This window comes from Mirounga leonina, unplaced genomic scaffold, assembly GCF_011800145.1.
Source record: "Mirounga leonina isolate KUSES-001 unplaced genomic scaffold, KU_Mleo_1.0 Mir_174, whole genome shotgun sequence".
In the NCBI taxonomy this organism is placed as follows: Eukaryota; Metazoa; Chordata; class Mammalia; order Carnivora; family Phocidae; genus Mirounga; species Mirounga leonina.
The window spans coordinates 48,924,007-48,948,769 of NW_023270451.1; the positions used below are offsets into that span (position 1 = coordinate 48,924,007).

Here is a 24,763-nt window from a genome sequence, read left to right on the forward strand (position 1 = left end):
GACTATATCAACCTAAATAAAAAGCTTCTGCACAGCAAAAGAAATGACCCACAATAGGAAGAAGCAACCCACAGGATGGGAGAAAATATTTGCAAACCATCTAGCAGACAGAGTTAATATTCAAAATATGTAAGTCATTTTCACAACTCAATAGCCAAAAAACAAACAAAGCCCCACATGATCTGATTAAAAATGGGCAGAGGACCTGAATAGACATTTTTCTAAGGAAAACACACAAACGGCCCACAGGTACATGAAAAGGTGCGCAACATCGCTCATCATCAGGGAAATGCAAATCAAAACCACAATGAGACATCACCTCACACCTGTTAGAACTGCTATTATAAAAAGACAAGAGGTTAATATTGAGGAGGATATGGAGAAAAAGGAATCCTTTTTCTCTGTTGGTGGGAATGTAAATTGGTACAGCCACTGTGTAAAACAGTATGGAGGTTCCTTAAGAAATTAAAATTAGAACTACTATATGATCCAGCAATCCCAAGGAAAATGAAAACAAGATTTCAAAGAGATATCTGTGCTCCCGTATTCACTGCAGCATTATTCACAAAAGCCAAGACGTGGAAACAACACAAATTTGCATCAACGAATAAATAGATATTGAGACTGTGGTATGTGTGTATACATACATACATACACACACACACACACACACGATGCAAAAATTATTCAGCCATAAAAAAAGAAATCCTTCAATTTGCATCAACATGGGTGGATTTTGAGCACATTATGCTAAGTAAAATAATGCATTAAGAAAAAGACAAATACTACATGATTCCACTTACATGAGGTACCTAGCATAGTTAAAATCATAGACATAGAAAGCAGAGTGGGGGTTTCCAGGAGCTGCGGGGAAGGGAAGAAGGAGAATAGGGAGTTATTGTTTAATGGGTATAGAGATTCTATTTCACAAGATACAAAGAGTTTGGGAGATGGTAGTGGTGGGTGGTGTATAACACTGTGAATGTACTTAATATCACTGATATGTACACTTAAAAAGATTAAATTAGTAAATGTTATGAGTATTTTACCACAATAAAAAAATGGGAAAAAAATCCTTTTGGGAAACAATTCTGTATTTTTTTCCTTTATGTAACTATAGGGATTTAGGAATTTGTAAAGTGATAATGGAAGAAGATATTTCACAGTAAGAAACTGGCTCCATAGTAAGTCACATCATAAAACATAAACCATTCACCCAAGATAGGTCCTACTACAAACTAAACCTCTGTAATGTTAGTACTTTTATAACTATAATTGAGTCAAACACTCCATCCATAGTTACCTATGTGGCCATGTGGCTGACCAACTCTAAATGCTAACCAACTATTCTGATTTTTACTGCAATGCAATGAAAAAAAAAAAAAAGCTATATTAGACAGTTTGGAAAAAAAATAAGCCAAGTGTAAAAAAAAGGATAATTACTGTCCAATCCCACCCATGAACAAAGATTTAAAAATCCTAACAGCAGCAAAGTTAATCCAGCAATATATAAAAATTGTGTTTAGCCCAGAAAAGCAAGGTTTCTTAATGTAGAAAATCAATTAATGTAATTCACTACAGTAACATATTAGAGGGAAAAACACACAGGATCATGCAGACGGATGCAGAAAAGCATTTGATGAAGCTTAGCTTTTATTAATTTTTAATAAATTATTAATTTTTAAGAAGTGCTCAAAGCTTGAGGATATGTTAAAAGGACAAAGAAGCCAGCTTAAAGTAGTTGGCCAAATCAGGACCAAGTCAAGCATAAAAGCATAAAAATAATGAAAACAGTGGATTATACCACAGTGAATAAAACAGATGTCATTTTCTCTTGGATATAAGAGAGAAACTGGTAAAAAGATTTGAATAGGAATGCCACAAAAATAGGAATGTCACCAAAAAAGGAAACACAAAGGGCCCATAAACATATCAAAGACCTTTGGCTTTATTGAGAATCAGAGAAAATGCAAATTAAGGCCCTAAGATACCATTTTATACTCACCCGATTGACAAAATAAAAAAGGATGTACAATAATATGAGCTACATATTATACATTACTGTTCGAGGTAGTCCAATCATTTTTGAAAAATAATACAGGATTAAATTAAAAAGTTGAACATGTATATAATTTACCACCCAGGAATTCTACTACTTGGTAAAGACCCTAGAGAAACTCTTAATATATATGCCTCAGGAGGTATATGTGACAATGTACAGTTATTCATAACATAAAAAAAGAAGAGGAAAAGAACCTAAACATCTTTCAACAAGAAAATGGACAAATAAATTGTGATTTACTTATACATGGAAAATATAAAGGAAAGAAACTGTCTGATCTCTAATAACATCCAAATCTCAGAAACCTAAGTAAAAATGTAAGTCTCAAAAACAGATACCATTTTTACAAAACTTAAAAACAATACTAATATTCAATAATAAAGATGACAAAGAGAAGACATGTTTTTAAAGGGTAAACAAGCCTCAAAATCAACTATCCAGTCTTAGGACCTTTGTTCTAACTGTTCCACCAACCTAGAAAATTCTTCTCCGTGACATCTACTTAGCTAACTACTCCCTCTCCTCCCAATCTTTGCTACACTCTCCTCTTCTCAGTAAGACCTGCCCTCACCACCTCATTTGCTATCTTATTCCCCTGCCCCCTAACACTGGCACTCCTGATCTCCCTGGGGTACCATGACTTGTTCCTGTTCCTTTTTTTTGATTATCCTTTATCACCTTCTAACATACTATATATAATTTGCCCATTTACTGTGTTTATTATTTATCCTCTGTCCTCTCGCCTTCCAAAATGTGATTAATAGGTATGCTGGGATCTTTGTATTTCTGTTCTGTGGTATGACCCACATGCCTGGATAGTTGGTGCTCAGCAAACGAACATTCTGCTTCATTGTAATGGAAGGCTCCTAGATAATATACAATTCCGTGTTTCTCTCTCTCATGAATTATCTCTTTTACTTATAGCAAGTCAGGCACAATCTCAAATCAGATAATATGACCCAAATTAAAATTTCCTGGGTGGCCTACTTAAAACATGGCCTTTAATTATATCATAGTATTTGAATGACACTTGTTTTAGTTATGGAATCCTGTTACAACAGTTTCAACCATGTGCAAAACAAATACCAATAATCAAGAGTCTGTTTTAAGGTCAAACTAAATGGAAAAAAAAATTTTAAACCATTACCATGTGTATATAAATGATCTTCCGTAATTTGCATATATCAATGTATCCCACAACATATACTGCAAATAATGATGCAATCTGAAATTTAAAAAGAAGTTAAATTACAAATAAAAATTACATATATAATGAATAGCTCTAAGAATGAAAAAAAGATAATTTTTTATTGTTTTGTCACATTGATTTGTATTTATATTCAAAGGGAATTCTTTAGTTTCCCTCTTACTGCCAAATTATTATTGAACATAGTCAATATATTAATATATTAATATAGCAAATACTGATTTTTTCTTCCATGAGCAGCTTTCTCAATTAACCATATGAATAATCTACTTTGTGGATTATTCAAAACAATATTCATTTTAATGTCAGGGTGACTCTACTGTCGTCACGTACAATTACAAAGTGCTTTGGTCAATCAAAAAATATGAAAATTTAATTATAACATATTTAATTATAACATATGACAATACATAATTGGGAAAGGTACATTAAACTCAAAATTAATTATGTAATGCAGGTGTGTGTAAAAGTGCATTAAGTTCTGCTTATTAGTCACTCTTTACAAGAATCTCCATTAGTGTTCTTTCGTTTATGTAAATATTCAAGTGTTCGTTGTAATCAAATTTACCAAATTTCAAATTAGAAGGAGTACTTTCACTACTTTTAACTTTCTTTACAATTTTGAAGAAACCTGTGTAGGTGTTGACCAAGAATTCAAAGAGTACTGGAGTTATTTAGGTGAATTAATTGATTAAATGATGATAATGTAACCCTTAGTAAAATGTAGTTACTAGGTCAAACAATGCCCCTCCACCCTTCTTCATGGAGAAAGCAACTCAGATTAAATCCCATGCTTCCCGTACTACACAAACATGGTATAAACCGCAAAGTAGTTGAATACTTAAACATATAACTTAAGTTTCATTCATTAAGTTTTTTACCTTCGAACAATCTATGACAAATTTTTTCATTAGCAAGAAAAACAAGATTTCCCTTTCCCCAGATTTATCCTTGGGGAACATGCATTGCTTAAGAATGAGACTCATATGACACAACAGGTGTGAGGAAGTGTGCCTTGCTATTCAACAGAAGCCCCTCAGTCCATGAAACACCCTCCTCCGCTCACCCCCCCAAAAATCAGGTCATCACCCCTAGCTGGAAGCAATGGGAACTCTCCCTTTCCACCCCAGGGCCAAGCAATACACAGCAAGCCTACAAAGGTAGAATCTTCAAGAAGTGTCTTTCAGGGACTTTTTTGTTTCATTTTCTTTTCAGGGACATTTTTAACCAGGAACATTTAAAATGTCACCACGCTAAAGAAGGCAAAGGAGTCTAAAAGGTAAGATCAAAGAAAGAATTAAGTACAAATAGACTCTTTTTAAAAAATACTGATAAAAGCAGCTAACCTTACAGACATCTTGCTAAGTACCAGCAATGTTAAGTCTTAAATACATTCCCTCATCTGATCCTAACCCAATAAAGCAGGTTCTTTTATTTTCTCTATCTCACAAATGAGAAAACTGAAACTAAGCACAGCTAAGCAGTTTGTCCAAGTCAAGCAGCTAGTGGACAGAGTTAGGACTCAAACCCAGATCTTACTTCATGTCTCAAGCAAGACATGTCCCAGAAGATTGCAAAACAGCTCTCAAGCTGCTTTAGAATGAACATGAATATGGCCAGCATAGCGAGGAAGCAGAAGTAGGTGGGGGTGGGGTGCAGCAGAGAGAGAGACTGGCACACAATTTACTCCCTGTCTCAATAAACACCTTCACCTTGCTTCATACACCTCTATTTGAAGGGAAAGGGAGGCAAGAATGCACAGAAAAATGATAAATTAGATTGGTAGAGGAGTTATATAAATAAGAACTGCTTAGCTATTTGTCCTATGTTAATCTTATGGCATTTATCCCATGGGTAAGAACGTACAGCATTATTTATAAAAGAAGTACATTTATTTAAGAGAAATACTTAAGGTTACAGCACTAGTCCTCTTTTACGTACACTAACAACACTGAATAACAAAGTATTCTTATCAATTTGAATTCAATAAATGCAGTCCACTAATAAGTCAATAATTAACTTTCACTAATAAATAAATTGCACATATTTCCCTACCCTGAATTTTGTTTAAAAGTATTAACTAAAAAACATTTTAGGACTTAGAATCATATAATATCTCAGTTCTATAATTTTATACAAATGAGTACACATAATCAAATATACTAAGCTTAATTCACCTTAAAAATATAAGCACCTTACCTGAGTAAGAAGTACAAACTGAGCAAACTGCCACGGAAGCATGAAAAATACATTGGAAATGCAGAGTGCAATCAAGCTTCCTCTATAAAGTTTTGTAGCCCTTGGGAAGAGAAAATAAATATGAGTACATTTAACCACAAGGTATTCTAGCATGGGCCCAAACCGCTGCAAATTAGAATCTCTAAACATGATCTGGTTGTAACATAAACCAGACATAAAATGAACCAACGGGTTAGAAATTATACTTCCTGACACTTAACTACAACAACTTCCCATGAAAAGTAAATACCCATCATTACTGTAAGAACAAAGCTTGTCAAAGAGAGAGAGGGCAGCTGGGTCAGTATATCCGTTGAATTTTGTCAAACTCTATTTTGGTGAATTCATAATCAAACACATTTAACGCTGCATCCAATAGCTTCATTTGGAGAGACAGAGGATGCTATAAAAAAGCAGAGAAAGCGGCATAGTCTAAGTGTTAGCAGTATTCTGCAGACAAGGAGAATTCAGAAAATGGGCCAAGCAGAGGGCGACTCCGTGGAAGATGTGAGGGGACAGTGGGGTCCTGCACAGGGAGGACAGAGAAAAGAGAAGAGGTGGCAAAGGCCAGGGGCCAATCTGGAGCCACCTTTAAGAGGCTTCATTTTGATCCTGACTTGTAATTTAGGGGATTTTTAGGAAGGTGAGGTAATTTTATCTTTCATTCTAGTTTTAAGAAGTATTTTTCTCCTAAATCGGTGAGTTAATGCGAAGCCCCCAACATACCTAACACCTTCACAAAGTGAGGTGTATATGCAACATCTCGAGGTTACAGGTATGCACCTTAAAGAAATCTTCCTCAGGGTAAACCTACCTGGGGCACTAAGCACCACCACAAAATGCCTTTCTTTACTTCCATAAGTATCCCTTCTCTAAGGACATCCCCCTCTGCTATTCATGCCCCTAAATCAAGTCTTTTTAAAATCCAGGTAACCTATTTGTGAGCTATGAAATAAATTTATTAGATAAAAACCGCATTTTTTTAAAAAAGATTTTATTTATTTGAGAGAGTGAGAGCATGAGAGAGAGAGAGAGCATGAGCAGCGGGGAGAGGTAGAGGGAGAAGCAGAGTCCCCACTGAGCAGGGAGCCCAATGCTGGACTCAATCCCAGGACCCTGGGATCATGACCTGAGCTGAAGATAAAGGCTTAACCAACTGAGCCACCCAGGTGCCCAAAAACCCACAATTTTTAATGCAGTGAATATATCCCACATTCAGAGAGAGGCCTGTCTAGAAATACTACTTAAGAGACAAGGCCACATAATGACCCTAGTCCTGCCGAAGTCATCACAGGGGGAAACGGACCATCCAAAGGGTTTGGTGTAACAGACTTCAACCAGCTTCTCCTAAATTCTGCAGATCCTTAAAGGGAGTTCTTAGTCTGAGCCATCTTCAGATTTTCATCATGCTTCATTTTTTTTTTCCCATAGTCCCCATTTTGTTTTATTTTTTACCCTCTGAATCAAGGTAGCATCTGTCCAAGCTCAGTATTTGTCAACAGAAAGGGGAGAGAACTGTTCTCGGTTCTATTCTCTTCCACTCATATGGTGCTTGAATCTCTGTGCAGTCTCTAGCTGAAGGCTAGATGAACATGGGAGAACCCAATCCAATCCTGAATTTCCAGCAGGAATTTTCCTAGTATAGCTCCGGTCTCCTGAGTGGTTTCTTTCTACGCCTACTATCTGATGCTCGAGGACACTAAGCAAATATGGGAAGAAGAATCACATGTTAACATACCCGGCCATAATTACTCTACAAACTATTCTTTCCTCTGAAGGACTATATCGTACAGGTTACACTCTATTGCCATCAGTCATCCCCCTTCCTCCTGCCCACTTCTGGGAAGCTGTGGTGGTGGCAGAGAATGATGTGAGAAAGCTGAGATGGCAGAAGTGAAAGCAAATTTGCTGCTCCTCGAGCAGCTCCGTGGGCCACTACGAAAAAAGGAAGAGACTGGAAGGCAGATGAAGGAAATGTTTTTGATAGTAAATATTCTGAAGATACACCCTTAAAATAACCATGAATTCAACGTAGCAACATCATCATAATTTTTTCATTATACTGACTGTTTTTATTATGGAAGCTTAAAAAATTCTAGCTTAAGTTACTCAATGCAAAACAAACACACAGAAGACCTAAGGATAAGTCAAAGTTACCTGAGAATATGAGTCACAAGCAACATCTGAAGTACGAGGAATGGATAGGAGAAGCTTTCGCGGAGGGGTGGTGTCCACATCACACGAGTGCACTGAAAACACAATTCATAATGTATGGTCTCTTTGCTAAATTTGTTAAGTAAGACATAGTAATCGAAAGCAGCTATTCATAAACACAAAAAAAGTTTTTTCACACATAATTTAAATGGTATGTTGGAAAGCAAGCTGCTAGGTTTTCCACCAACAGCAAAACTGAAAAGTGAGAAGGAAGCATTATTGAAAGGGAGACACACTTGGCATAAGATCTTGTGAAATATTAACATGAACTGTCAACAGCAAATACCAAAAAACTTCAACTAGAGCCTAAAAGGAAAGTAGGGGAAGTATCAGCAAGAAAATGTTCTGTCAAAATTAAAAACATTTCACTGGAATTGGTTGTATAAACCACTTAATTTGTCCGTCCACTTGAATTTCAGCAAACCTCTCCATAACCAATACTTCAAAACTCTTTGTAGTCATCAATGTTAGCATTTCTATTCACAATGCTGCTAAAAAAAAGAGCACTCCATTTCTGTTTTTACTTCTTCTTTGCCCAAGCTACCCTGGGCTACAAAAATTTAAAAGGGGAAGAGGGATCAAATAAAAATAACAAAAGTCCTAAAATGACATGTACCAACTCTACTGAAGAACTCACTTCAGACTTAATTAAGTAATGTTCCATCCCATTCTCTCTCTCTCTCTCTCTCCCCCCTGCCCCTCCCCCTGCTTGCACATGCATGCTCTAAGATAAATAAAATCTTAAAAAAAAACTAATATTCCATCCCAGTTTTAGCACTCCCATTTTTCTGCATCTATACTAAACAAATTAATAAGTCTATCTTTCAATTAAAGGAAACTGCATTGGATGAAATATAAATAATCTGATATTAATTACCCCGACTAAGCTAGTCACACTAGAAGAAATCATTACATCTTTCAACTCAAGCAGTTAAAGACTATATGAAATTACAAAGACCACAGTGGAAATAAGCCTTTCCTTTATTTTAGCTCTACCTCAGACTGTTAGATATTTCTACTATTGCTACAAAAGTTTGAGCCAACTTACTTCTCTTTTTAACCAAAATTCACTATCCTCTATGAGATTTAACATAGATACCTATTTATAAATGAACTATACACACAAGAGAATTCTGAAAAGATTGAAAAAGTCTTTTTTAAAATGTGTATTTGTTGTTACTGGAACACAACTTTAAAAATCTATTAGTTCACGAAATTAACTAGAAATTTCAATATGATTGATAGTAGAGATACATAACCACAATTTATAAAGTTATCAATCTCTGTGCAAAAACCAAGAAGAAATTAGTTAAACAATGTAATGTACAATTTAAGAATTTCTTCATACAGACTGTTCACTCACACTTATTTTGTTACCCAATTTTAACTATGGTGCCATCTCTTAGAAATTTCTTTCCTTAGTAGCTAAAGGCACTCAATTCTCTCAAACTCAGTTACATCCTTTGTAAAGCTGGATGAGAAGGCTAAATTACAGAATTGAAACAAAGAGCAAGATCTTTCGCCTCTACAATGTTAAGGGTGAATGAACGCAAATATGTGAAAGTGCTTCCTATTGTTTCTCCAATAACACAATGTGCTTTACTCGAGCTGCTACAAACATAATTGCTGGTCCAGATGACCCCGTGTAATTTGAAAACAGTACACAGATTTGCTTTAATCATACCTTAAGTTTCAACAAATAAATATTTTTCTTTAATTATAATAGGTTGACAGTTCAAAACGCCAATGCCTTCTAAAGGCATTGTCCTCAAATTTAGGAATTAAAGAAGGGAATAAATGTGCAAACTCCTTCACAAGGGGTTACACCACTGTATGAAGCACTCAGACAAAATACAAGACATTCCTGAATTGTGAAAATGAACTCAATGAAAATCTCACTTTACTTAAAGTGTCCTCTAAGAGTACATAATTTTTAGCACATATTTCAAAGCACTGAATAATGCTGCAGCATAATACTGCTTAGGTATTGACAAGAACAAGCTCCTTCTGTCTACTTAGGAAAGCCTGAATTTTAAATCATTTACTCAAGAATCAAAAACCAAGGAATTTTAGTAATAGGCAGCTTCATTTGTCAAGCTCTACTTTCAAAATAGTTCAGTTACACTATTAGAAATCTATCACCTAATATACTTTTCTCTTCATAATGTAAAATGAAATAGGAGTACAACTAACTACTGAATTATAAATTATAGTTAGTATCAAACAGATCATATTTAAGGCTTGTTCCAAGAGTTTTGACTAGAGCTGATATTTATAGGATCAGTCATAAATTGTTGTTGGTATAATGTTTAGGTTTAAAACAAATTACCCCACTTCTGAAAGCTACACAGCCTCATTAGTTATAATACTGCTTTATATTGCTTAATGTTAACTATAATATTGTGTTAAACCTTGCACTTACGAATGCTTTCAAAAAAGATTTGTGACCAACACAGAATTAGAATCTTCAAAAAAGAAAGAAAATGGGAAAACCAAAATATTTGAAAAGAAGATAATGGCTAAAAATTTTCTAAAACTCATAAAAAAAAAATCAACCCATGGAACAAAGATGTTCAGTGAGCCTTCAACTGGGCACATACATCTAAGTTTTTTTTTTTAAGATTTTATTTATTTATTTGACAGAGAGAGACACAGCCAAAGAAGGAACACAAGCAAGGGGGTGGGAGAGGGAGAAGCAGGCTTCCCGCGGAGCGGGGAGCCTGATGCGGGGTTTGATCCCAGGACCCTGGGATCATGACCTGAGCCGAAGGCAGACGCTTAACGACTGAGCCACCCAGGTGCTCCTACATCTAAGTTTATTACCATCAAACCAATAAAAACCAAATATAAAAAGAAAGTCTTCAAACCACCAGAGAAGAGACACTCTACATGCAGAGTAACGATAAGAACGATAACTCATTAAACAACGGAAACCAGAAGACAATAGAATGACATTTAAAGCGCTGAAAGGCAAAGCTACCAACCTAGAATTCTTATCCAGCAAAAATACACTTCAAAAAATGAAGGCAAAATACAGACATTTTTAGACAGGCAAAAGCTAAGAGACCTTGCTGGCACCAGATCTTCACCACAATGCTAAATAAAGTTCTTAAGACCAAAGGGAAATTATACCAGATGGAAACCCAGATCTGTAGGATGAAAAATATCACTGAAACCCGAACAAATATCCAGATGTGAAGGATGACCAGGAGATAAAAAAGGAAGGAATTATACAGGGCACGGGAAACTATGTACCAAAGCCCTGAGGCAGGAGAAGGAGTAGTCCTCTCTGGAAACTAGAGAAGAAAGGACGGTGGGACTGAAGCAAAGAAAACAGCCTGGACAGTGGTGAGACCCAGCAGGGCCCAGGTCATGAAGGGGGATGAAGGCCAGTTCTACTACATTATAGGCAGTTTTCATGTAAGCAATAGATACATTCCCATCTAAGAGCAGCACATTCTTTTTTGGGGGCGGGGGGCTTTTGGAGTTAATGCAAGTTTAGTGTAAATTCACAAATCCGTAAGCACATCTCTCAATAGTCTGAATAAATAATGCATCTTGCACTCATACTATTTTCCAAATTAATGTAAAAAATAATTTAAGCCGCATCACTCTTCTGCATGTAACTCTCCAATGGCCTTGCCACCTTCTCCAAATGAACCTTACAGTGACCAACAAGGACTACAGAAAAGGCTCCTTCCACATCCCACCTTTCACTCTCTGCTCCTGTCACAATGGTCTGCTTGCTGCTCCCCAAATAAGCCAGTATTCCCCTACCTTAGGTAGAAGTGGTCCCACCTTCACATGATTATCCACAAGGAGAGGGATCTTTGTTTTACTGACATATCAACATATCCTCAACATCTACAAGTACCTGGCATACAGTGAGCCCTCTGTATACACTGTCTTAATTGAGCTGAATAAAAAGAAGACCCAGAATAAGGTTCCTGGCCAAAATGTGACCCTCACAAGAAAGGGATGAAAGAAAGGCAAGAAGGGAGGGAGGGAAAAAGAAGAAGAAAGGAAGAGAGACAGAGAGAAAGGGAAGAGAACAAGTTTCACAAATTAGCAAGGAAAGATCTCTGTACTTTTTACTTGAAAAGATAAACTGTGGTATTATCTTTGAAATCCTACTCCCCTATCTAAGAGCTGTCTGTGTTGAGAGAAGTTTGGAGCGATTACTGGTTAATTGAAACTTAGAATCCTATCCCTGTTTCACAACCTTGAGCCAACACTTAACCTTTTAGTGTTTCCAATTATTATGCAAACTAAGGATTAATGAAACTGTTTTCAAAGTGTCCTAAGAATAGTTTTCCAAATCTTACATAAATAACATAACTATGTCAAAAACTAATTAGGAACACAGACATTTACATGTACATTATCTCAGTTCAGTTCAAAAATATTTAAGAAACTAATATGGGTCAGAAATATGTTGTGAGTAATAAAAAAAGGTTAATTAGATATGCCTCTAAAGCAAATCTTTCATATACTATTTTGACTGACTTACTTTAGTTTCCAAAAAAAAGGGGGAGGGACTTCCCTCCTCATAAATGTGCCTATCTTTTTATCTGTGAGCATGTTTTATATAGAACACCATCAATCATGCTGGGTAATAACTTTTTAAAAATCTCATCATGAAAAAGTTAAACGAACCTACTTCACATATAATGAATTTTTAACAGTCAAAAATTAAAGAAAAATATTATATTGCATTTTTTTCATATACTCTCCTGAATGCTTTTCAGTCAGCATGCGGAAAATCCTGCAGCATCAAGCCACAGGCGCTCACATCTGATCGTATAATAAGGAAGGATTTAAAAGGCAGAGTAAAACTGTTGGCTTGCCTCTTAGCAATAATTTTCAACAGGGACAGAATCAACATTTAATAAAAAAGCTTGATAAGTGAAAACATCGACATAATTTTTATTATGAAATACATAACCTCAATATTATTGATCATTACTATGAGCAATTAGTGAGTTCTTTATCGCATCTTCACAGGGTCCAGATTTAAAGGTTTTCAACTTCTGTTTTAAATCATTTGATTAATCCTTTTCTACTACACATCTTGTAGTTCTTTTGTTGAGGCCAAAATTTTCCCTTGTAAAACCATCTGAGTGGAAGAATATTTTCAAAAGTACACTATATTCTATCTTAGACTCAAATAGAGAGCAAACTGAATAATGGAAATAGAACTTAAAAGCAAGCAACAATTCACAACTATTTTCTGGTACATAAACCACTCACTTGCATGATTAAAATAACTCTCCTAAGAAAAAGGGATACCAAGTACCAATTAGTAACCCACCAGCAATTTCAGTGAATACACATTGTGATGCTCTAAAAAAGTTCACTAAATGTGTGAATGGGTACTACCAGAGTGGATGCTTCCCTCATATAAAAATTATATGCTTTGAGCAACATTTTTAAAATTCAGAAAATAATTGGGTCTGACAATCTCATAGTCTGAAAACCAAAACAGTTATTAAATTATAATAAAATGGTTTTAGTTACTTAAGTTCTCACCCTTATTTTACCCAAAACTACAGTTTATTCCCTCAATTTTAATGTCTTTATTCAAAATGGTCACTTTTCTACTCGAAAGCTAAGTTGCTGATATAAAGTACAATTATCTACTTGACTATTTCGGAAAAATTGCAATTCTAATTCTAATCACATTTAGTCTACCCTTTCCTAAGTAGAAAGTGATGTCTAAGCATGTTTAAACACACTAAGTAGGTGAAAGGTATTAAAAAAAAGAAGTCTTTCAACCTGAAAAATGAACTGAATAGTCCAAATTTCATTGGTATAAACTGAAAAGACTTTGTGAGGAATGATGCTCACGCTACATGAGTATCAAAATTATAAGAAAAACATAAGATCAGGAATTGAAAACCTTCAATTTAGACTGAGGGTAATACAGTAGACCTTTCTGCTTAACAGAGAGCTGTCTTTAAAACTGCACCTTGGCTTCAAATTTTTCTATAATCTCTTTCCTCCAACGTCTTATTGTGAACACTCAATGCTCCTTTCCTTCACTTTGTTAAGTAGTCACTTCCGATTTCTTAGGTCATTCTCACAGGATCTGTGCCTCCACATGTTCTGTGGTCCACACTATGACATTCAGAAGCAACCACAGTCAAGAAGAGGCAAAAAAAAAAAAAAATTTTTTTTTTCCTCAAAGGCAAACCAAACCATATTGCAATGATTTTTCTCAAATGCTCTAATCTGTAAGGCCACTCTGGCTTTAAATTTCTGTGATTCTAAATACTAAGCATGTGTTACTTCAACATCCATTAGTAATCCACTGAACAATAAAAAAAAGTTCAACCTTGACTCTATAGTTAAGTTTTAGTATGATTACTCTTAGGGCTTTATAATATGTGCATATTCAAATATTATACACACTGAGTTTATAAATGCATAAAAGGATTAAGTTACTTCATACAAAACAAGCTGACCTTTCTTTTCTTTCTCTCATACAAGATTTACCATGAAAGAAAACCAGGTATAGATACATTAATAAAAATTCATTTACAACTACAATTGATTTAGTGGAACGATTTCAGTGGCATCCTGAATTTCTATTAGAATTTAATCTAAACTAAGTTATTAATAATGATAATACAAAGTAACAGTTACATAAATTAAAAGCAAATAACAATTCACAACTATTTTCTGGTACATAAACCACTCACTGGCATGATTAAAATAACTCTCCTAAGAAAAAGGGATACCAAGTACCAATTAGACTATGTGCCAAACACTGCTCCAGGCACTTTACACTTATGAATTCACTTAAACTCGCCAGTAATCCCATGAGATAAGGACCATTATTACACCCATTTACAAGGGGAAGCTAAGGCAGATGAGATTAATGATTTGCTCAGGTCTCAGAGCTGTTAAACAGCAAAGCCAGGATTTGAACACAGGTAGCTTGGATCCAGAGTCAATACTTTCTTTGCTAGTGTTCTCTTTAGAAAACCCTTGGACGTGTGCAAGTTTACAGGTATAATATTCTGCAAAGGAGACTTAAAAATACATCCAAGTTAATAAGATGCATTAAAATAGAAACACACTATATAGCTCCTACAACAAAAAGTTATCCCCACACAAGGAAATTAACTTTATCCATGGTTGACTTATTTCTATTATAGCTAAACTTTCAAACTTTTAAATTATATAAAGAATTGACGCAGACCCACTATTACTTCAAATCACTAAGAGATATATCACAGAATCAAGATAATAATGTTCATGAAAAGTTAACTTAAAATAAACGCTAATGTAAAACTTGAATGAAAATAAGACCAAACATTTAAAGAATGCTACTATAGACTAAATTTAAAGAAATTAAATTTTAAAAAGAAACCTGTAGTTCTGGAAGTAAAATCTCCTAGAATGTTTTAAAATATTTGACTGACTACTTAAAGAAAAAACTTGTATTTTTAAAAGTACAATCCCCTAAAGATTTTGAAAATATTTGTTGACTACCTACCTCTCCATGATTGAAAAAGAAGCACAGCACTGTAACCAGGCCTCCTAATCGGCTGCCGCTGGAAAAGAAGATAAAAACCATAACTCAAATAACAAAAATCCAGGTCAATCCTAATGAAACCTTGAAATAATATAGTATGATAAACTTCCAGTTCTATACAAAGTGTTAGCCACACTAGAACTCTACTATGCTTATTTACAAAATAAGTATCTATAGTATTATTAGTCAAAATAAGTTTCATTTTTAAAAAGTCATCTTCCATATTCAAAATGTACAAAAAAACCACAGAGACAGGGAATAAAAAATTGTGACTAGTCACGTTACCGGGCATCATGCAACCTGATCTTTTTCTTTCTCTCTCTCTTTTTTATTTTTTAGTGCCACATATTTATTTGTATCCTCTAGCAGTTCTCAAACTATTTTTCTAGGGACACATGATATACATTCAGGAAAGAGGAGAGAAGTGCAGAAAAAGGCTTTGTGGTCATAAAGATAGAAAACACCATACTTGGAAATTCACAAAGCAAGCCAGCACATTTAAGAGTTAATTAATTCGGTATTTCCCAAGCCCCATCCCAAGCTACTTTCCTATAGAACATGCTTGGAGAACACTAGTTTACAAAGTTTTATCTTTCATCTGTTTTGAAAAACTTGTAAAAGAACACAAATATCAAAATATGACCACCAGGCTTCTAACTCTAGCTAAGAAATCGCAACGCTATGGTTTGGCCATCCTAACAACTAAACCTTCATTTGCTTAGGTAAGAGTAATACAGGTCTCCCACTTTCCTCCCACCCTGGCCAGAAGCATCTGGATAGGGGAAAGAAAGGCTGTTTTAGGTCTGTTCCATCATTTCTTTCATCTTTACTCTTGAGATCTTGTACTCTCTTTAGCTCATGCTGTTTTCTCCTGATTTTACCCAAATATCCTTCTTTCTTTCTACACAAGCATGCGTAGAACATAGACAAGCCAGGGAGGTAACAAGGAGTCAGACACAGGTATTCTAGGCAGTGCTACTTACTCCTGGGGATGTATGAATGAGGAAACATGGAGGAGATACAGGAGATGGCCGGGCTAATCCGCGCAGCGAGCACACACCACCTCCGCATCCCTCCCAGCCTCCCAGGAGACCGGAAGGGCTAGCAGCCCCAGCACAGGTGGCCAGTCAGCCTTGGCACAAGACAAGGGTTACGTCTGCATGTTCAGCGGCAAGCAGTTTATGGAGTTTCCATTTTCCCTACAGAGTTTTGAGCTCCATGCTGCTCTAGAGAAGAGATGGCAGTGCAAGAAGTTTGAGGAAGGGGGTTGTCTGAAATACCACTTGCATTTAAGGACAGAGCTAACAAGGGAAAACAGAAGGGCTGCAGAGCCATCTTAAAGGGATCATGGGAAGCTGGAAGACCACAGATTTACAGGACACTGCTGGAACAACTGTGCTTTTTCTCCACTGATTATCAACCTGGTCTAGCACAAATGAAATATAAAGGGGCAAAGAAACAGCATATTGGCCAGAAAATGGCTGAAGTGATGAATCACAGAAATGAGAGGGACAGATAAAGGAGCCGGAAAGTCATACAGGCCAGGGAGTGGAAGTCAGGGCTCTCCCCTCAGAGGCCCAGCACGCCTTCTTAAAAGGCCAGCCAACAGGCCAACGCCAGGCTTCATGGCAAGTCATAAGACATTAGATAAGTTAAGTGTGAGTTATGGGTTTAAATAAATAGTAATGTTTTGAACTTATGCCAACAAGACAGAAAGTGCAAAGGTCTATATATTTCAAAAATCTGTTTCCTCGTTGCCACCCTTCTCTCAATCCTATTCACCTAAGATAATCAATAGTAACATCTGTGTGTGTGTCCACCCTCCCAAATCTTTCTCTATACCCATATTTTAATGCGATCATGCTATTAACACCTCTCTGAAATTTGTTCCTTTTCTAATTCACCTATTATAAAGATTATTCCTAATCAATACACATAACCCAAGGCATCCTTATTAACAGATACCAAACATTGCATAGTACAAATGTACTACAGATTGTTCAGCCCTTTCCCTATTATCGAACATACAGATATTTTTTAATCTCTTACCGTAAGAATAACATGTTAAAATAAATATCCTTGTGCACATAAATACCGGTGCTTTTACTTCTATAGGACAGACCTAACTGTGAGACTGCCAAGCCAAAGTTGTTATTTTGATCTGTACCTCTTTCCTACTAGTACGGGCAGCATTTTAATGGGTTTTGGGACAATGTGCATTTTCTCTTCTGTGAATTGCCTGTCTACATTCTTGTCCATTTTCCCATTGGATTGTCTATTTCCCTATTCAAAGATTAAGGGTATCCAGTTTTTGACTGTTAGATGTGTGATTAAGTATTTTGATATGTTATGGTGTATTCTGCCAAAAAGAAATTTTAAATTTTATGTAGTTAAATGTCAATGTTTTCCTTTATTTCTTCTGCATTTCCTGTCTTGTCTGTGAAGACCTTTCTTACCCCAAAATGACACAGTGTTCTAAAATATCTTCCAGTATCATTGTATTTTACATTTAAATCTTTCACCCACAGAAGTGTATGTGTAAAGCCTTAATTTTGTTCTCTTTGAAACAGATAGCCAATTATGCTAACGACCATTTATCAAATAAACATTCCTTTTTCCGGTGTAATGAAATTCAGCCTTTATCATATATTAATTTCTCACAATACTAGAATCTGTTAATTCCAGTCAATTGATTTAATTCTATATTTTCTATTATCACAATGTCTTCATTACTGTAGCATTATGGTAATATTAACATATGATAAGGAAAATTCCCCACCCCTAAGTATTTTTTTAACATTTTTTTAGGTAATTCTAACCATTGCCCCCTCCCACACAAAAAAAAGTGTTGGATTTCTGATCAGAATGTCATTACATTTCCATATAATTTTGGAAGAATTGTCATTTATATGATGGTAAGTCTGCCCATTCAGTTGGATAGTATGTCTCTCTCCATTTATTCAATTCTATTTCTTTAAATAAAAATGATATGGACAAGCAATACAGCCACCAGATATCTAGAGCTAAAACTTCTAAAAATATGGGGATATGACAAAATCTGATCATAGTATAGTATTTTAACACTTTCAGACTTTGGCAGGTCATATAAGCTAAAGAAAACATACCAAGGATTCAAATGAGATCATCAGTAGGCTCAATTTTATAAATCTATATAGTACTTGGACTATACAGAGAATATACACGATTTCTATAGCACCTGGAACACCTGGCTGGAAAGACACCTCATTCTCTGGTTATAATCCAAAAACACTCTACACAAGAGAGACTGAAAAACAACAACAACAACAACAACAAAAACACTTTGGGAAATTAATGTAAAAATTCCCTTTTAAAAATACCCTGAAAAGAAAAAGAGTCAAAGCTGAAATTTTGTTAAGTTCAATTTTTTTTAATGGCAGAGTAAAGACAGGGACAGGGATAAAAAGAGGACAAGGACAGAAGAATCCCAAGTCCAATTTCCCAACCAAATCTCATGATGGGGTCTGCTCAAGAAGTCTTCCATCCACACTACTGGACTGCCATACAGCCTGTGGGGCTCAGGGACTGGACATTTTCCCAAAGGCAGAATCAGTGCAACATCACTCCCCTTAAACTAAATAACCACAAGATGGGTTATGGCCCAGCATCTTCCACGAACACAGACAGCTTTGCTTACCTAACCAGGGAGGCAGATTTTCTGGTACACTTTCATGCCCTGCATAGCTAGGAGGGTAGAACAAAATTTGCTTATCTACAAGAAATATCTGACTTACAATCATTTTGAAATGGTGTGACTTGCAATAAATCTAAAATAGTGTCCCCAGCATTTACCTCCTTTCCCTCGAATCCTTACAGACTATCATATAGGTCATTTTATTTTGCTAAACAGAAAAGATGTAATAATCAGAAAACTTAAGACTGATTTTTTTTTCCCCCATTACAGTTGATCAGTTGATATTTCAGCATTCCCTAGTGGTTCAAAAAAAAAAAAGATTCTTCTGCAATATTACCACCAACTGTCAGAAAATATGAAAGCTCCCATTGTGCAAATTTTAAAATAGTCTAAGCATGCACATTTACTCATACATCTCATTCACCTTTTGAGCCTTGATTTCCTCAGGTACAAAATGAAGGAGTAAAAGATCTTAATACTTTTCAGTTCTGACATTTAATAATTTACAATTCTCTTCTTTCTCACATCTTTAAGTAACATGGATTCAAATCAATCATATTTTGGTAGGCTTAGTTAATCACGGACACATGTACCTCTATTTACCAAAAAATGATAAAACGTGCAAAGTTCAACATTCAAGAAGAAAAAGTAATCATAGTTAATTCAAAACGTTATTAAATAACCCTTGGAGTGAATTAAATTAACTAACTTCTGCTGTATGAATGCTTATGAAAGAGAAAAGGAGAGAACAATGTGGAACGAATTGAATCAAGAGAATTGCAGTCTCAAGTTTGAGATGTAAGGCATAGGCACCTTGCTAGCCAGATGAAGAAATGCCCAGCAGGCCTGCTGAGAGCTGAGCATCTTCCCCTACACTTACACGTGGATCCTCTGGCTTTTCTGGAGCATAAAAGAAAGCCCCAGAAAGTAAAAGTGAGGACAAGAATGACAATCAGGAAGGCGAGGAATGGTCTCAGCTTAGTCCTTCCAGTCTGTTACAGGCAACTAATTAATGCCTTTAATTTAACTCTTTGTCTGCCAGGGCCAAGAAACAGAAGATTTTATTTACTTCCCAGTTCATCCTGGTAGTTCCCATAGTGCCTTGCCTATGGCACAGAGTCAAAAGGTATCTGAGGAGTAAATGAAAACATAAAAACTATCCAATCACAAGTTGGCTGGCATTCCTTTTTGAGGAGAGGGGGCACTTTCAGTCAAACACACCACACCTCACACCACTGCTGTCCTTGCTCACCGGCCTGGACACAGGCTCCTGCTCATCATCAGTGCCATGTGTTCAGTGGAGCCCCTACTGCGACCCAACCCCCACACTGCTTGACTCCCCATCCAGACCTCCTGCTGTGCCCTCAAGAACCTCCATTCCGTGGTGAACGACTTCCTTCCAGGAACCCTCAGCCTCTGCCTAGATGCTTCCTCTCCTCCTACCTTGAAACCTTACCCTCCTCTGAGAGGAAGTTTCCTTTCCTCATGCCACCACGCTCCTGTATGGCTCAAGGCCCGGAGGGGAGGCTGAAGCTTCCTCTATTGCTACTTTCAGACACCATCTGGGACCCTTCGTGGAAGTCCGCTCCTCTGAGCTCCCTTCTCTCACTTGCCTCCTCACAGAAGTTCTCTCCTAATACTCCAGCTCATTCTCCATAATTCACAGCTGTTACCCTTCGTCAAGGGCATGTCTAGAGTCTTAACTCACAGAGTCATGGTCCAGGGTCCCCTGTTCTTCTTTTCCATTCCCTCTATTGCACGGAGGAGGCTTTCTGAGAACTTTTTAATTATCCTTTTTATGACCTTCTCTAGATTTAACATCTGCTGCTCTGTATCACTGTGGCCACTCTGATCTGTCTCTGATCTCTTCATCCTCTTGAATATTCACCTTTCTTTGCCTCCACTCTGTTCTCCATGGCTTCTCAGCTCTTGTCAGAAAAGCCTGTCCATTCTTTTGTAGACATAGCTAGTCATCAGAAAATGCCTTTTCTTCCACAGGAGGAACAAACCAGTCACAGGGCATAATGTATTCATTTTCTGACTTTCTACTCTACTCTATTATTTTCTTTGGTCATTGAAGGTTCATGCTTCTTCGATACCAGAAAGAATTTTTAACTACTTTATTTCTAGATGTGTTCCAGAAGCCCTGAAGGCACGGTAGATTAGTCTATATGCCAAACCTTCCTTTTAATTTTGCTTACTAATATCCCCCCCCCTTCTATCCTGAATAGTGAGAGTGAATAGTCATAGTTAATATAACCAATTTCTCTATTTTCTTCTCATGATCTAGCCCAAGTTATCTATGAAGTGACTTGGTGTCCTTTTTAGACTCTGTGGCAGAATAGAGTAGCTTTTCATATCAATTCTCTGTATCAATAAATAGAAACCTCCCCCTTCCCATACCTGTTTTAAGACAAAGTTGAACTTCTTATTCTTTATGACAATTTTGCTTTGCTTCCATTGTTTTATTTGAGATTTTTCTGTTTGTTCATGCTTTGTTAGAAAATCAAGCATTACTGTTTATGCAGCCTGGATTTTTGGCTAAAAATATGTCTTATTTAAGCTATGAATTACACCAGCTCAAACTTTTCCAGCTCCATGTTGTTGCTGTGGGTTGTTTCGTTTTGTTGTTTTTTTGCTTTTGGAATGTTCTATTAACTTGGCCTTCCAGCACATCTTTAATCATTTGGCCTAACAGTTGTATATGAATATTTAAAAGAGAAGTATTTCTCTTCAGTATGCATAAATTGATGAAAGTTATTGGTTGAAAATGTTGGCATCTTTTCTCTAAAATCTGTCCCTCTTTAGGTCATTATATCAGCAAATGACACTTAACCACACTGTTTGCTGCCCAAGTCTGACCACTAGGAGAGATCCATAACTTTCCTGTGATTCTGTTTCCTCAGAGTTACCTCTTAAAGTGCTAGATACATATTTCTTCAGTAAACAAATAATCTTAAGACTAGAATCTGGAAAAAAAAAAAAAAAGTGGAATCTGCAGAGGAAACGCTTCAGATGAGTCCACTGAAAAAATATTTCCTAAATTGGTAAAATTCTAATAAAGCTTATGTGATAAATAATAATATATTATTTTTGTGCCTTTCGTAAATAGTGATCAAGAGCTAAGTTTTTTTCCAGTAATTTATTTATTCACTTCAATTAAAAACTATTTTCTGAAAGCAGGCATTCTTCTAGGTGCCTTGCTAGCATTAATTTATTGTATTCTCACACAGAAGACAATGTCTCCTAACTCATCTAGGTTCTCCCTCCTACCCAGACACTTCTTAAAAATTCTATAATCTTGCATTCCAGTTAACTTATGAAACACTTTACTTCCCTATTACAACCCCGAAAAACCTTTGTTACATTAAATTTTCTTTTACATCCAAAGGCAAACCAAAGAACTGGCAGTCACTCTAAGTTCTTCCCACATCATTTATTCAAATTATATAAAAACTCAATGTTAACAGGTTCCACCCACGATCTGGAGCTCCCATACAGCTTTTTTGTCCTCCAATCTCAATCATGATAGCCTAGGATGGCCAGACAGCTAAGGAAAACTTCTAACATGGTAGGTATAGATCGAAAAATTTTAAAAAGCGAACTAGAAGATAGCAAATTATTTAGGGAGGGAAAAAAAATTAGTACCCTCAGAGAAAAAGATACTGCATCCATGAAACAAAAATAAAATACTATTTTTTTTTAAAAAAAAGGAACATTCACAGAACAAATGAAAATTCTTGAAAATTAGAAGATAACAAATGAAAAACTGAATATAGAAGAGTTGAGAAATAAAGTTGACAAAATTTCCTAGAATATAGAACGCTCACACGACTAAGATAATAAATGGGAACAGACAGATCTAGGGCAAGACATATTATGAAATTTCAGAACCATGGAGACCAAGAGAAGAATCTACAATCTTTCAGAAAAGAAAGGGAAGAAAAGGTCACAAACAAAAATTTAGAAATCCGAATAACTGAAGAACACCTGAACAGCACCACGTGAAGCAACAATAGTGTGACGCCTTCAAAATTCTGAAGGAAAGTGATTTCCCATCTGGAGTTCAATACTCGGCAAAACTATTAATCAAACATGAAGACAAAATAAAGACATTTTCAAATATACATGATCTGAAAAAATTTACCTCCCATCCACTCATTCTCAAAGACTTCTAGAAGATGGAAGATGTACCAGAGTGAAAAAATAAACCAAGAAAGTGGAATACATAGGATATGGCATAAGAGATCCCATTATCAGAGAGCAATGAAAGAACTCTGGGTAGTGAAGGAAAATGCCAAGGTGACAGATGTACACCAAACAACAGAAAGCAGTCAGTCCAGAATCAAGTACTGACTCATGCCCAGATCCTCATGTTTTATTTAACCTGAGAATAAAGCCCCAGTGAGCCTGGACAGATTGTTGTCTATATTTTGTCTTGGCTTCTACATGCCTTACTGTTGGCATCAGCTAAGGACACTCATTTCACCTACAGAAATTGTTCTGCTTCAGTATGCTCTTGAGAGCCAGGGTACATAGTGGTGAATCTGGAAACAGGGGACAACTCTTCCCCTCACAGTATTTCTGCTGGACAGTCAGGACCAGGCCCACACTACGTTTCTTCAGATCCCCCTGCCAAATGAGTCCTACATTCATCCCAGGACTAGCTCATGACCTTGCCTACTAATGCCCTAGGGAGTCGGGCTCCTGATTAAAAACCCATATATGATTTCTGAGGCCCAACCATAGACAATTACAAAGGTTCACCTTTTGTTCAGGGCTTCCTCAACAGTGAGATGACCCTCATGTCTGCACTGATCCCTCGATTCTCAACCAGGGCACTGTTCCAGGGGGGGAAATGGACATGGGGGAGTCTGTATTTTCTCTAGTTTTAGAATCTTGTTACACCATCACAGCAAGTAATAAAAGGCTTAACTCTTTCACTTTTGGCTTATTGCTTTAAACGACTACTCCAACACCTGGCAGCTCAACTCCCTCTCCTAATGGTCCCTGAAGGTTCCCTCAGGGAGCCCTCCTCCCTGCAGAATAGAGACTTACATACACCAAGTCTTACAAAACTGGCCTTCAGAAACTGTTTGTAGCTGACACATGTCAGGGCATCTTATAAAATAAGTAACTGTAATCATGAATTAACAGCATGGCTTTTAGAAAATAATTAACAATGTTTTTTTTTAATTTTTATTTTTAAACATACCAAAATACTGAGAATTCCAGAAAAAGAGGTACAGCATGAATAGGTTGTGTTTGCAAAAACATCTGACTTCATCTCCTCAAGTCAGAGCTTGGCAGCCCAGCCCCATTTCACCATTTGGCTGTGTTTTCTATTTTCTCTTCCACTTTCATTTTTTGTGAAATGGATTGGCTTATCTGACTTCAGAAAGCTTATATCTGTACTATTTTAAAAGAAATACACTTCTGGAGTAAAATGTTATACTCAATCTGCCTGTAAATTTATATAATACAACTTATAAAAAGATTCTAACCACAATTCTAGATATCCTCCTCTTTATTCTTAACCCACATGTTAAGAAGTCTGCAGCTTCATCCCACTTCACAAAGTTAGAAGGGTGACAAAACTAACCACCAAGGAAGAAAACAGTAAGAACTACCTAGCAATTTGAGACCTCAAAAAATACTCATGTCAAGAACATTTTAAAATATGATGAAAAAGACTGATAGAAAAGAAGTGACAGAAGACTTTATTCAACACAATATAAACCAGGATCACCACTGGAATCTAATTTACACACCCGTCCTCAAGGCACAGCGCAATAGTCAAGGCTCCCTAGAATACAAGGGGTTCTATAA

The 24,763-nt window shown here is 36.2% G+C and overlaps 1 protein-coding gene across 2 annotated transcripts in view; it reads right to left on the reverse strand.

Moving 5' to 3' along the window:
• The window catches only part of DPY19L1 (dpy-19 like C-mannosyltransferase 1), an 89,955-nt gene that overhangs the window by 35,707 nt on the left and 29,485 nt on the right, over positions 1–24,763 (reverse strand). For both annotated transcript variants that reach the window (XM_035020895.1, XM_035020894.1), the window contains exons 7-10: positions 15,223–15,280; positions 7,665–7,756; positions 5,469–5,568; positions 3,210–3,287 (exon numbers count right to left, since the gene is read on the reverse strand). In XM_035020895.1, coding sequence (XP_034876786.1) covers positions 3,210–3,287; positions 5,469–5,568; positions 7,665–7,756; positions 15,223–15,280 — 328 coding nt within the window. The remainder of the gene's footprint in view (positions 1–3,209; positions 3,288–5,468; positions 5,569–7,664; positions 7,757–15,222; positions 15,281–24,763) is intronic.